The sequence below is a fragment of the Mastigoproctus giganteus genome, chromosome 7 (genome assembly GCF_048544385.1).
Source record: "Mastigoproctus giganteus isolate SK-2022 chromosome 7, ASM4854438v1, whole genome shotgun sequence".
NCBI lineage: Eukaryota > Metazoa > Arthropoda > Arachnida > Uropygi > Thelyphonidae > Mastigoproctus > Mastigoproctus giganteus.
In genome coordinates, this window is record NC_143581.1 from 32,286,462 (window position 1) to 32,301,299 (window position 14,838).

A 14,838-nucleotide genomic window follows, 5' to 3' on the forward strand; every position below is an offset into this window, starting at 1 on the left:
GATGTGAACAATGAACAACTATACAGAAGGTAGAGTGGGTCAGTAGATTGGAATGTCTTATAATGGTGAATTATAATGGTGACTTAACTTTGCAGAGATTGACTTGAACTTGCAGTTTTGGTTGCTCGCATAGTAGCAGAAATTTTTGAGATTTATTGGATGACTGTTTTCTACAGCAGCATATTAAGGAGGCAAAAAGAGAAAGAAATACTCTTGATCTGATTATCAGGAGTGATTGTGCATTAAGAATATCCAGATAAAGGAATCGCTAAGTGGCAGTGATCATAATATATCGATGTGGAATCTGCTTCGAGATATAACTACTATCAACAGTAAAGGGAAGGGATTTTTCTTTCTTAAAGGAAATTTCAGTAGGACCGAGTGATGACATTACCAACTGTAAACTCTAAATGGGAAGTATTCAGAGAAGCAATCATTTGAAAAAAACTAAAATTTTTATAATAACAAAGAGGATGTTATTTGGGGTTTAAACCTCAGATATAAGATGAACTGATAAGACTAGAGCCATAGAAGAAAAATGTGTGAAATAATTATAAATTAGCATCTGGCATGGAAACCTACAGTAAGTATAAACTAATCTGCAATTAGGTCACTAAGGGCAAACTAAGGCAGATTATGAGAAGTTTTTGGCTAAGCATGCAAAGAAGGGTAGCAAAGAATTCTTTGCTTATGACTTTGCTTCATTACCACTGGAATGAAAGAGGTGAACAATATTGGTCCACTAGATACGAAATGCATAACTATTGATGATCCTCTTCGGGTTGGTGACAAAGTAAATAAATACAGCCAGGCCTCGCATAACGCGATTTTCAGTTAACGCTATTTGAAAAATTATACCACTTTTCACTTTACACAATGCAAATTTCCAGTTAACGCGATTTTTTTTTATGCGATAGTTGAAAAAGATTTGAATCATGCATTAAGCTTACCACGAGTCGTACGGTCAATAAACAAACGTTTGCCTGCTGCCTGCCTCGGTGTGTTCCATCAACCATCAGAAAAAGACGTGTTACTTGCTTGTCTCCTGCTAATAAAGTCAATGCACACTTGCATAAAAATTCAAATTTTTAAATGAGCCAGATGAAAATATTACAACGAAGGAGATAACGGTAAAAGAATTAGATGAAATCTTTTGTATCGCAGAGAATCTCAAACAAAAGGTTTGAGGTTCTCTGCGATATTTATTTCGCCAGGGCCCAGAGAAGATTATTGTCGGCTATCGGAAATTGATTGATGAAAAGAGAAAGTCAACATTGTTCAAATATTTCCGCATCATTCATTTCTTCATTGTGTATTTTTTGTCAGAGGTTCCCAAATTTTCTCGGTTCACGGCGCCCTTAGTGTCTCAGTAATTTTTTCAAGGTGCACCTAGACCAAAAGAAATACCTAACAGTTCCGTTTAGTAGTTAGGTCCAAACAACTTAATAAGAAATGCTGAAACTGTGAACTACCTCGAGCTAGTAGTTCACGTGTCCGACAGATGTCGAGTATCACTGTTTCCCTCGAAAATTTAAAATATTCCATGGCATGCAGTTTGGGAACCGCTGCTTTATGCAATAAACATTTAATTCCATAATTATTTTCATTATCTTTTACATTGTATACAGTTAAGAAGTTATTTAAATTAAATATTGATTATTATATTCGATTAATGCATTTCCGTTTTGTGCGATGCGCTCGCGGGACGAATTAATCGCGTTAATCGAGGCCAGCCTGTATTTTGCATTCACACAAAGTTTTTAGGAATTTTTTGGTGTACCAGAAGTACACCAAGTTATAACTGGGAGCTGATGAGATCTATCCATTTATATTAAAAGAAGCATCAAAAGAAGTATGCACACCTTTGGCCATAATTTTGAGAGCATTGTTGGATTCGTGGGAGGTTTCTATAGATTGGAGAGTGAATGTCTCTCCTATTCACAAGGAGGGATCAAAGGACAATTATCGATCCATAAGCTTGACTTCTGTTCCAGGGAAAATAATGGAGTCAGTGGTAAAAGAAGTATTGCTGGATCATCTTAACAGGATGGAATTATACAGAAATCACAGAACAGGTTTGTTTGGGGGTAAGGGGAGGATCCTGCCTGACCAATCTGGTTAGCTACTATGATGCAGTAACAAAGGAAATGGAAACAGATAATTCTGATATCATATATTTAGATTTCAGTAAATCTTTTGACACTTTTCACACAAGACTGCTGTCCAAATTGGAGCAGTATGGTATTAGGGAAAGTTACTGCTATAGATAAAGGGATGGTTGAGTGACAGAAGACAGAAAGTAATTATAAATGGGCACTGCTCTTCTTGGACTCGCATCATTAACTTTGGTAAATGTGAGATATGTACACTGAGTGGACAGAAGTCATGGGATACCTACCCAGTAACGGGTAGACCCACCTTTTGCCTAGATAAGGGCAGTCACATGGTGAGGCATTGAGTCCACTAGTTCACGAAAGCATTCCATAGGTATTTCCATCCATGCTTGCCTCACCGTTGTCCATAATTCCATTGCATTCCTGGGTGAAGGAGCCAAAGCTCGAATGGACCTTTCCACAGCATCCCAAAGATGCTCCACAGGTTTAATGTCTGACAAATGGAGAGGCCATTCCATGGTGGTGATAAAATCTGCAGAATTCTCTTCGAACCATGTTCCAGTCACCACGGCTCTGTGGGGAGGCGCACTGTCCCACTGGAAGAATCCACTGCCCTGTGGGTTCACGATGACCATGAAGGGATGCAGATGGTCTGCAAGGATGGACACATAACCTAGACCATTCAGAGATGCGTCTAGACGTATCAGAGGTCCCAACATGTGCCAATTGAATATGCCCCAGACCATTACCGACCATCTACCTGCTTGAACAGTTCCTTGTTGACATGGCAGGTGCATAGCTTTGTGTGGTTTCCACCAGATATGCACCCTCCTCTCCACTCGAAATAACTGTAAACGGGACTCATCAAACCAGGAGACCCATCTTCAATCATCCAAGATCCAGTGCTGATGTTCTTTCACCCAGTTATCCCTATGGGACTCTGGCGGGTTGGTGGCTCCCATAATATGTCTAGGGCCAGTCCCCTGATTCAAGAACTCCCCAGGGAATTAATCTTGTTGATTCATGGCATCTGTTCGGCTTTAGGAAGGTGGGAGAGATGATGACCTTCCTTTTCACCTTGTTGGAGACACGAAAGTTGGGCATTGGGAGCCGCAATAGGACTACGATGGGCTCGTAATTGGATTCAAAGTGTATTTCAGGTTTAATGTCAATGCTATAGGAACCAGATGATAATATGAGGTTGAGGCGATGAAGTCCTCTAGTTGGGCCTTCATTTATGATCCTGAGGCCACTAGGTGCAATCTTAGCCATAGGTGACTCATGGAGTTTTGGTGGTAAGTTAAGATCTCTGCAGATGAGGTGGATGGCAGATGTGTGGAGCGTATTTATTAGCCAGGATGCAATATTATTGATTGTCTGAGCATCGGGAGCTGGGGGTATATATATTGCATTGAGATCTAATAAGCAGGAGTTTATCTTGACCATTACAATCAGTGCTTCGAACAGATTGAAATTGCTGGAGACTACATGTACGAACTGAAGTCTGCTGGCATTTATGATAACAGCAACACCCCCCACTACAGGTGTGAGATCAGGAGGTGAAGAAAGATTTGTAACTCACAGCTTGGGCGGAGGCAATTGATTCTTGTGGTTCCAGCCAGGTTTCAGACATGCAGATGACATCAACCATTTAGGACAGGAGTATCTGCTCAAGTGTCTCAAGCTTATTCTGAATACTGCGAACATTTTGTAAACAATGTTGAGTTGAGCGTAAGGTGACAAGAAACCTTCAGGAGTGCTGATTTGTAGACAGGATTTTTTTTTCTCCGTTAGCTTTTTAGCACAGTTGGTATCAGCTGAGGGTGGATTTCATTGGAGCTGTGGCATTGCAAAGATTGATCAGAGGTTTTGTCATTAGGGTATGTAGAGGGCTCATCATCATGTGGCCTTGGTTCCTGGATTTGGAGCTTCTGAGAATAGGAATCCCTATTATGGAGTCGTGCTTGGGAGTTGCCATGGTGGAATAGCAGATTAGCCATGGCTGGACGTGGGGTGATATTGGATTTAGGTTCGTAGTATGGCCTGAGTAGTGATCCAGACGGCCAAAGAGCAATTGTTGATACGGAGCTGAAATGCTGTGCATTGCATTCAACTTTGAACGATGTATGGAGGGGTGCTTTCTTAAGAAGCATGACAGACACATTAAGGTGCAGCTCTTGCATTATATATGATTTGATATCATCTGGAGTTGTATTTGGGCTAGTTGGGAAACGAATAGAATTTGTTGAAGACAGACAGTTGGGGGTGCATCGCCTGCAGCTTGGAGGTGGCCGAGGTGTCTATTTTAAATGATTGTCTTCTCTTTAGTACATTTGGGTTTCCCAATTTACCCACTTCAGGGTGGTGAAGCTTACTGCAATAACTCTGGGCCACAAGTGGAGGAGGTGTGGCTACAACTTCTGCCCAGGATGGTTGCAATGTTAGCAAAGAGGGGGCTGCAATTGTGGATATAAGGTTTCTTTGGCATTGTAGATTGATACACCCAGCTTGGATACGAGTAAGGCTCAATGCTAGTTTCAGGGTTGGGTTTCCATTGCAATTTGGTAGAGGGCTTCTGTGATTTGTGGAGTGGGACACTAGATGATTTATCTGGATTGGCAGGGTTTCTGGTCCGGTTGTCCTGGCAGGGAAGTTCTTTGGCTATCTGGATCTCAGGGCAATTTAGTGTTTGGCCTGAATTCAGAAAAGTAGTGCTGTAGGATATGTTATAGTGTGCCTGATTAGTAGCGCAGGTCTGTGTCGTGGCGCATTTAATAGCTGGACCACCATCATTACATCTACAGAAACTTAGGTCTTGAGAAAGGTTATCAGCTATGGAGGATACATAGTTATTAGTAGTGCAGAGCATGCGATGTTTGATGTCTTCAAGGATTGATGTTATTATAATTTCAAGATTCGGGACAAGAGGCATGTGGGGGGGGGGGGGCTGGGAGACAGAGATTCCGCAAGCAAAAAATCTTTTTGTGTGGACACATTAGTAAGTGTGATAGAAGGTGAAGAGTTCCTTCTTTGGGGATCCTCATGCATTGTTGGCTGTGCATGTGGGATATTGATGAAGTGTTCTGTTTGATTTGCTATAGTGGTGACATGCGATGGTGGGACTTATTCTTCGCTTCTGTTAGGTTAGAGAAGCTAGAGTCTTCATTATCATGGTCAACCAAACAAGTTGACCATGATAATGAGTGCATTGAACCATTGAGGCTAATTATGCGAGCATCACTAGACTCTGGGGAGATTCCGTTGAATTAGAAAAGTGCAAATGTATCTCCCATACATAAGGGTGGCTCTAAGAGTGAAGTGGGAAATTATCGACCTGTCAGTCTGACTTCAGTGGTAGGGAAAATCATGGAGGCAATGATCAAGGGTGGAATTTAGGATCATTTGGATAAATTGAAATTCTCAAGGATACTCAGCATGGTTTTTTAAAGGGAAAATCATGTTTAACAAATCTGGTTCGCTATTTTGAAAGGGTCACTCACAAGCTGGATTTAGGGAATAATTTCGACATTGTTTATTTAGATTTCAGCAAAGCTTTTGACTCAGTCCCACATGAGCAGTTGCTTTATAAGCTGGAACAGGTTGGAATCACTGGGAAAATCCTTAGATGGATAGCAGGATGGCTTCAGGGCAGGAGGCAGAGGGTTGTGATAAATGACTATTCCTCAGATTGGGTTGATGTAAGAAGTGGGGTTCCCCAAGGATCAGTATTAGGACCACTGTTGTTTTTAATTTCATAAACAACATGGATGAAGGGATAGAGGGCGTGATGTCTAAATTTGTAGATGTTAAAATTGGTAGAGTAGTTAATGATCACTGTCAAGCTGAGCTTCTTCAGAGAGAGAGAGAGAGACCTAGATAGACTTCAGGAATGGTCAGAAAAATGGCAGCTATGCTTTAATCCAGGGGTCCCCAACCTTTTTCATCGGAGGGCCACATAGAAAATTCATAACAAATGGCGGGCCGGAGTCGGTGCAATTTTGACGACTAAAAACACTGTAAACCAAAAAAGCAATTTTAGCGACTTCACCAGGTCAAACGGGGTGTACAAGATAGAAAAACTATAAACAAGGGATATTTATTGTAAATAAAGATATAGTCATATTAAAAATCACAATTTTTATTATTATAATCACATTTGATATTACAGCAATAGCAAATCAATGAGATGTTTGTAGTTGTTTTGATTTAGCAATAATTGAAATGTTAGGTTTAATAGTAGAAATTCCCAATCTTAAAAAGTCTTGCAAATGTTCATGTCATTCTTGATCGATGTTTGGATTTTATATATTTCATTTTTGAATATGTTTGTTGACATAGGTAAGTGCTACCAAAAATAGAAATTATTCTTCTTGCTAATTTTTTTAATTCTGGAAATTCATTTTCTGTCAAAGTTTTATTAAAGTTAATTAATGTTTCATTTTTCAATAATGTTTTCAGGTTATCGTTACTTTGAAGATCTGTGATTTCTAATTGTAGATCTTTATCTATTTGTGAAATATTTACATCAAATGGATTCTGAAATAACGTAAATAATTTTCTATTGTTTTCGAAATCAACAAATCGATCAACAAATGCTTCCATCAATAATTCAAGATTTCGGACAAAATTGTCAGTAGAAAAATTACAATTGGGCATATTATTATATAAACTTTCACAACACAAAAAATGGGAAAAATTATTTTGTTCAATTTGATTTTTAAATAATTCTAATTTTGTCTGAAATGCTTTAATATTGTAGAACAAGTCATTTACAAGTAGATCGCGACTTTGAAGTTTTTTATTCAATGTATTCAAATGTTCAAAAATATCTGTTAAAAATGCAAGTTCCCGTAACCATTTAGAGTCTGTTAATTCTGGGACTGGTTTTAATTTTTCGTTCATGAATATGTCTATTTCGGTTCTGAGTTGAAAAAAGTCTTTTTAACAGATTATCATGACTCAACCATTGCACCTCCGTATGACACAACAAATCACCATATTCGCTTTCGATTTCCTCCAAGAAAATTTTAAACTGAAGATGGTTCAGGCCATTTTTGCGTATAAAATTCACAATGCTAATTATAGTCGACATGATTGAGTTCGAAGACAAAAATTTACCGCACAACGATTGCTGGTGAATAACACAATGAAATTGCATAGGTCTTTCGATATTTTTGGAATCAAAATATTTATTAACATGGCCGATGAAACCAATATTTTTTCCAACCATATTCTTTGCATCATCGGTCTTAATTGTTGTCAACAATTCCCAATCAAGCTGCAAGTCTTCAAACACTTTTGATACGCTATAAAATATGTTTTCACCAGAGGTTCTATTCTTCAAGCTTTCAAGTGCAGCCAGTTCTTCTGTGACTTCAAAATTTTGATTTATACCGCGTATGTAAATGAGTAACTGTGCTGTGTTGGTAATATCTTCACTTTCATCAATTACAATCAAAAAATTTATAAAATCTGTAACTTTTTGTTTCAGCTGATCTTTAACATTAGCAGACAAGTCCGATTCTTCTTGCTAAAGTTGAGGCTGATAAACTTATAGCAGCAAAGTGCTTAACTTGATCAGGGCATATTTCTTCTGCAATTGACAGGCACACTCTTTTCACAAACTTGCCATCAGTAAAAGCCCTCCCTTCTTCAGCAATGATTTGAGATGCTCGCAAACTAGCTCTAATTAAATTTAAATTCTGATTAGTGAAACATGTCATCTGTTGTTGTTGCCTCTTGAAATCGAAGCTCAGCTCTTGTAATTTCTTGTTTCGCAACTCTCCTTGAAGTTTATCGTAAGTCGAGGCATGTTTTGTCGTATAATGCCGTTTCAAATTATATTCTTTCAACACAGAAACTGCTCCCTTACATATAAGGCAGGTACATCGGTTATTGTCCCCTATAAAAAAAATAATTAATCGACCAAAGTTCATTGAAGACACAACATTCAGAATCAATTTTTCTTTTCCTTGACATCTTGATTCGCTAAAATTAAAATTAAAAATAATATGCATTTATACAAATAGCACTAATAAATTGTTGCACATGATAATCGGTGCAGTGGCTCGACGACTACAGTCTGAATGAGAATAGCTGACCAAGAAAAAGATTAATACGCGTACTCGTCTTTACATTGCAAACTGGAAAGAATGCATTGCATACAATTATTTCACTAATACTTGCTTGATTAATATTTAGATTAGTGTTTAGCAATTGTTTTAACAGTCGCTTATTTTAACTTTACTATTTCACTTTTTGACAACTCATATTCACCAGAAATACTCGAGGCTATAAACTTATAGCCTTGGGCACTCGCACTGTTCGGATTTTTGACATCGCAAGAAACACTGCTGCCAAGTGGAAGCGCAGAGTTGCAACAATGTTACAAAATTATATTTGGGTGCATTTACATTATATTTGGATTAAAAATATCCTTATATACGATATGTAGCAACCAAAAAAAAAAAGATTTCTATAGAATAAATTTCACGAGGCGGATGAAATAGTCTTTCTGGCCGGATCCGGCCCGCAGGTTGGGGATCCCTGCTTTAATCCAACAAAGTATAATGTTACCAATTTTAAACACACACACGCCAACCGTTTATGACTGGTTGAATAATGAAATAAAATAAAATAAAATGATAGAAAAGACTGTAAAATAATATTTACAAAAAACTTTTAATCATTTACAAAAAACTAAACTATAACAAAAGTAAAATAAGTAAATAAGTTAAAATGCATTAAAATATAAATATAAAAGCGATAAAAAGACGATAAAAAACACTAGAGCTTTCGGAGGTGTCTTCCTCCTTCCTCAGTAATAGTGAGACTTAAATGACACATCCTTAAATACCAGGTTCACGGCACATGTGGATGACCAGGCGCATACTCAGCATTCCTTTCACTTGTACCGGAACCGGAAGTGGACTGGACATGTGGAAAATTAAAACGTTTGTCTCTTGTCAAAACCACCGCCTCAAAAAGGGGGTGAAGCCTAACTCCCCTGTCTCTGTTTATACTGTTGTTACCAGAGGATCCAATCCACAGACTTTCCAGCCACTTGCGGTCCCAGAATCTATGCGCCCGGTCAAGGATGACAGCGTTGTCGGGGGAGATCTGGTGTTGTTTTTCCCAATAGTGCTCGGCAATGGCAGATTTATTGAGCTCTGCGGTCCGTATCGCTCGTGAATGTTCTCCCAGACTTAGAACTAAGGTTTATAGGAAACCAATGTGTAGGGGCCAGTACACACATTATAGGACGGCACAGACTGTCCAACATAAAAATAGTGTGGCCAGAGCACTTTTGGGTAGGGTGAGAACGCATTGCAGTACCCCTGAGGAGGGGGAAAAGGAAATTAGGCAAATTACGACGGATCTTATGAGGTGCGGTTACCCCCAGAGGGTCATTGATGAATACAACAGAGGAAGAGCCCAATCGGGTAGTTCCGCCTGTACCGCTTACCACAGTGTATATTCCCTACTATCCGGGCCTGTCAGATCGCATTGCGAGGATGCTTCGCGACTTTCAGACACGCTGTGTGCAGCTTCCGGGCCAGAGGTTGCACACAGTAGTGTCACAGGTCAAAGACCCCATTACTAGGGATTCTAGTAGTGGGGTCGTGTATGAGATCACATGCCCGGATTGTGGGGAATGTTACGTGGGGGAGACAGGACGGCGTCTCAAGGACCGTCTGGGAGAACATTCACGAGCGATATGGACCGCAGAGCTCAATAAATCCGCCATTGCCGAGCACTATTGGGAAAAACAACACCAGATCTCCCCCGACAACGCTGTCATCCTTGACCGGGCGCATAGATTCTGGGACCGCAAGTGGCTGGAGAGTCTGTGGATTGGATCCTCTGGTAACAATAGTATAAATAGAGACAGGGGAGTTAGGCTTCACCCCCTTTTTGAGGCGGTGGTTTTGACAAGAGACAAACGTTTTAATTTTCCACGTGTCCAGTCCACTTCCGGTACAAGTGAAAGGAATGCTGAGTATGCGCCTGGTCATCCACGTGTGCCGTGAACCTGGTATTTAAGGATGTGTCATTTAAGTCTCACTATTACTGAGGAAGGAGGAAGACACCTCCGAAAGCTCTAGTGTTTTTTATCGTCTTTTTATCGCTTTTATATTTATATTTTAATGCATTTTAACTTATTTACTTATTTTACTTTTGTTATAGTTTAGTTTTTTGTAAATGATTAAACTCGTTTTTTGTAAATATTATTTTACAGTCTTTTCTATCATTTTATTTTATTTTATTTCATTATTCAACCAGTCATAAACGGTTGGTGTGTGTGTTTAAAATTGGTAGTATGAATAATCCCAACCTCAGAGGCCTTATTGCAGATGAAGTATAATGTATTACACCTGGGAAACAGTAATCGCAAAATAACTTATTCACTTGGTGGAGTTCAACTAAACCCAGTACTGGAGGAAAGGGACTTGGGTGTTACGATATGTCAGATATGAAATTCTCTGAGCATTGTAAACAGGTTGCAACGAAGGCCCATGGTGTCCTATCGAACTTTTGTAAGTAGAGATAGGGACGTGATAATCCCATTATATAAAGCTTTTGTTAGACCACACTTGGAATACTGTGTTCAAGTATAGAGAGTGCACCCACACCTAAAGAAAGACATTGAGCTTCTTGAAAGGGTGCAAAGACGGGTAACTTGCCTGGTGAGATCGGCAAAAGGGCATCCTTATGAAGAAAGACTTCGAATATGTGGGTTGCAGAGTTTGGAAGCTAGGCACCTTAGAGGAGATTTGATTGAGGCGTTTAAGGCTCTGAGAGGCATCAGTAAAATGAATGAGGACGAAATTTTCAAGATTATAAATGATGCTAGAACTAGGGGACATAAATTCAAGTTACGGGGGGAAATGTTTAGATTGGACTGCAGGAAGTTTTATTTTAGCCAGCGAGTTATAAATTACTGGAATAAGTTGCCTTCATTGGTGGTAGAGGCTGACAGTTTGGGGAAATTCAAAGGTCATCTGGATAGTACCTTCGGGTGAGGGAAGCGCATAGGATGATAGGTTTAATTTCCTTTTCTTTTATTAATTATTTTTATTTTTTATTTTTTTATCATTGTTTTATTCGGGGTTTTTTTTGGCTGGTGCAGCATAAGCCATAGGCTTTCTTGCACCATGTGGCTAATACTAATACTAAGTTGCAATATTACTGATATCACAATGGGAAATAAGCCATTCCATGGATTCTGCACTAACAGCAAGTATGGATATACGCTAAAAGAAGGGAGAAAGAACCTGTACGCCGGCCGGCCGGGTGGGTAAAATGCCTGCCTGGCAACCCAAAGGTCGTGGGTTCGCATCCTGCCTCGGGCTTGGATCAAAGTACCGCAGAAACCTTGGGAGGTGCATTATGGCCACAGAAGTCGCTGCGCCAACTACCAAAAAAAAAAAAAAAACCTGTACATCCTCTCTCACTTGATGTCCATGGATGACATCAAACTCCATGCCACAACTGAGAATCAACTCCAACAGGTATTGTGGATCATTGACATCAGGATGCAATTTCACCTACACAAATGCAAGACCCATGATTACATCAAGGACATCTAGTTGGATAAAACTACCAGCTGAAGACACCATGCAGTCTGGTTACCTGTGATCAGGCTGCACAGTTGGATAAAAACAAGCTGGTGGCAGTGGTATCGTGATTTGGGGAATGTTTTCATAGACATCACTGGGTCCCCTCATCTCTATTGAACACACCCTCACCAACAGAGCTTAACTCTGCATTGGTTTGAACCAAGTTTTACACTACATGGTGATCATGTATCCAGATGACACTGGACCCTTTAAAAAACAAGATAATGCCCTGTGTCAAAAGGTCTACATTATGAAAGAATGGTTCTAGGATCATGTGTGAACATTTTCTGTGCTCCCCTGACATCAATCTCGCCGAACATTTGTGGGATGGTGTGAAATGCAGAATTCGCTTGTCCATGCCAGTGCCTCGTTCTATTGACAAACTTCAGGATATTCTTTTGTCCAGCTGGTTCTCTGAGGATACCTTCTGTGGTCTAGTGAAGTCAATACTGTGCTGGGTGCAAGCGGTTATCATGGCTAAAGGCAGCTCAACATGCTATTAGGTAGGCACTCAATATTTTGGATCATGAGAGTATAAATCAGTCTGTGTGATAATATAAATATTATTAGGTATATATCTGAGTTAATATTACTCAGCTTACACCTGAAATAAAAGATTTTATTTTTAAAATAAATAACTATAAGAATATGTGTAAAAATTAGCAATAATTTTTACCTTGGAAGCTCTTGTGGCAGCACCAATTTCTGAATAGAGGTCACTGGATTTAGGAAACTTTTCCATGACTATGTGACACAAGTGGTGAAGGAGAGAATGTTTGTGTACTGTGTCCTTCACTTCTGGAACTTTGGATAAATAATCAATCTGAAAGCCTTTAGCCTGAAAATTAAATGAATAAAAAAAATAATTACAATGGGTGGCAAATTGTGCATATTTTAAATAAACTTCTTCACTGACATACAAGTTAGTACAAATGCATCATTTTAGTACGCATCAGCAAACTACTAAAGTAGTTAATAATTGGCATCACTTAAGTAAATACAGAGTGATTCACTATCAGTGCGACAAACTTGCAGGAGGTGTAGGGGACACAAAGACAAATCGGAATCACATAGCATTGCAGGGTTCGAAATGCCTTCGTCATGCGGTACAGGACTTTGAACGGGAGGTCGTGTGAACAGCGATCCCGCTGGAAGTCAGCATTTGCGAACCAGTTCTCGATGCAATAGGATGGACGAGTATTCAAACGTTGAACTGGCTGACATGCACGTCGCATATGGAGCGTACCAGGAACGTTTCCCGCACAGGCGTGCTCCTCATCATATGATTTTCGCACTTGTGCACAGAAGGTTACGTGAGACTGGTTGTTTCACGAGAGGTATCATGAATCAAGAGCGAACGACGAGGATGCCAGACAATGAGGAGAATGTCCTACGTCTTGCAGAAGGCAATCCGAGTATGAGTACTTGAGTGATAGGCCAACGACTGGGTATTTACCAATCCACTGTATGGAGGATACTGTCAACAAACCAAATGAGTTCATACCATCTGCAATGCGTCCAATCATTGGAGCCTGCGGATTATCCACTCCAGAGGACTTTTGCTACTTGGTTTCTTCAACCGAAACGGTTCGCAAATGCTGACTTCCAGCGGGATCGCTGTTCACACTACCTCCCGTTCAACGTCCTCTACCGCATGACGAAGGCATTTCAGACCCTGCAATGCTTATGTGATTCCGATTCGTCTTTGTGCCCCCTAGCAAGTTTGTCGCACTGGTAGTGAATCACCCTGTGCACGAGTTGCCATGATATTGCGCTATCTCTAATAAGTAATGCTTCACCAATGGAAAAGACTATTGTTACTTATTCTCAGCGGATACCTCCACCCAGACACCACCGTTTCGAAGCTTAATGGCTGCTCATAGGTGGGTGGGCAAGTACCCTGCTGTTGCAATGATGTCAACCCAGTTATGAAGCATAACTCCACAACATCAGAGATGCCTGATGATGTGCAAATAAATCTATTTTCACACCATCAGGCATCACATCATTTTCAATTTCCTACAGTGTGTGTGGTTTTACACAGATTTGTGTTGAGATAGTGGATGGTTTACAGAACAAGTACTCTCTTTTGCACAATGATTTTGCAAAAGCCGAAGTGAGTATGTCACTTTTAGTTAATCTAAATCGTTGTGAAGAGACTGGTAAAATAGTACTTACTTCATGAGCTGAAGGCTACTGAATATAGCATAAATAATTTGGTTTTTCTGTAGTGTAGGTCAGGTCAAGTAACCTTTTGAATTCATTGTGTTTTTGTTTTTTGCCATTGGAAAATTCCCACTTCTGAATTGCACACTAAGCTTTTCTGTAAAACACTATTTTTACACATAAACTTAATGTTTATGTGTAAAAATAGTGTTTTACAGGTAAGCTTGCTCTTACGAAGAAATGCTTAAGTTTTTGCAAATTACAGTGTCTTGAGACTAGGCACCTGTGAGTTGTTTGTTTTGTTGTTATTCGGAGCATTAGAAACTAAGGCCATATTGCTCCAGGGATATGTGGTGGTCACTCCCTGACCTTTCCGCATCCTCCGTATTTGGTGGCTCACGGGCTCGAACCTCAGTCTAATCAAGAAGCATGTGCTACGCACTGCTGCTCTGCCCACCTGTCTACGGAGGTGTGAACCTGCGGGGTGATCTAATTGAGGTTTATAAAGCCTTGAATGGTTTGAGCATGCCCAATGCTGATGGGATTCTTCCTCTTGCTCAGAATAATCACCTGAGAAGGCATAAATTCAAATTGAGGAAAGACAGTTGTAGGACAGATGTGTGGAAGTTTGCTTTTAGCCAGCTGGTGGTTGATTGCTGGAACAAATTTCGATCTGGTGTTGTAGAAGTTGATAGCTTAAACAGATTCAGGGCAGAACTGGACAAACATTTGGAGTAAGCGAATGGGTGAAATGAGAAGGGGGATGTTTTTTTTTGTTTTTTTTGGCTGATGCTATATAAGCTTGCTTTCTTGCATCATGTGGCCTTGCTAATGCTAATGTGTTTTGCTATTACTGTGAATGAATGTAGATGTAATTTTTTGAATGAATGTAGATTGAGTGGGCAGTTACAATTTATAAATGCATTGCATTATAAAAT

General features: G+C 39.7%; 1 protein-coding gene across 2 annotated transcripts in view; it reads right to left on the reverse strand.

The window, feature by feature from the left end:
• The window catches only part of LOC150082796 (FH1/FH2 domain-containing protein 3-like), a 763,267-nt gene that overhangs the window by 85,000 nt on the left and 663,429 nt on the right, over positions 1 to 14,838 (reverse strand). For both annotated transcript variants that reach the window (XM_090377607.1, XM_090377606.1), the window contains exon 20: positions 12,411 to 12,572. In XM_090377607.1, the coding sequence (XP_090233733.1) occupies positions 12,411 to 12,572 (162 nt within the window). The remainder of the gene's footprint in view (positions 1 to 12,410; positions 12,573 to 14,838) is intronic.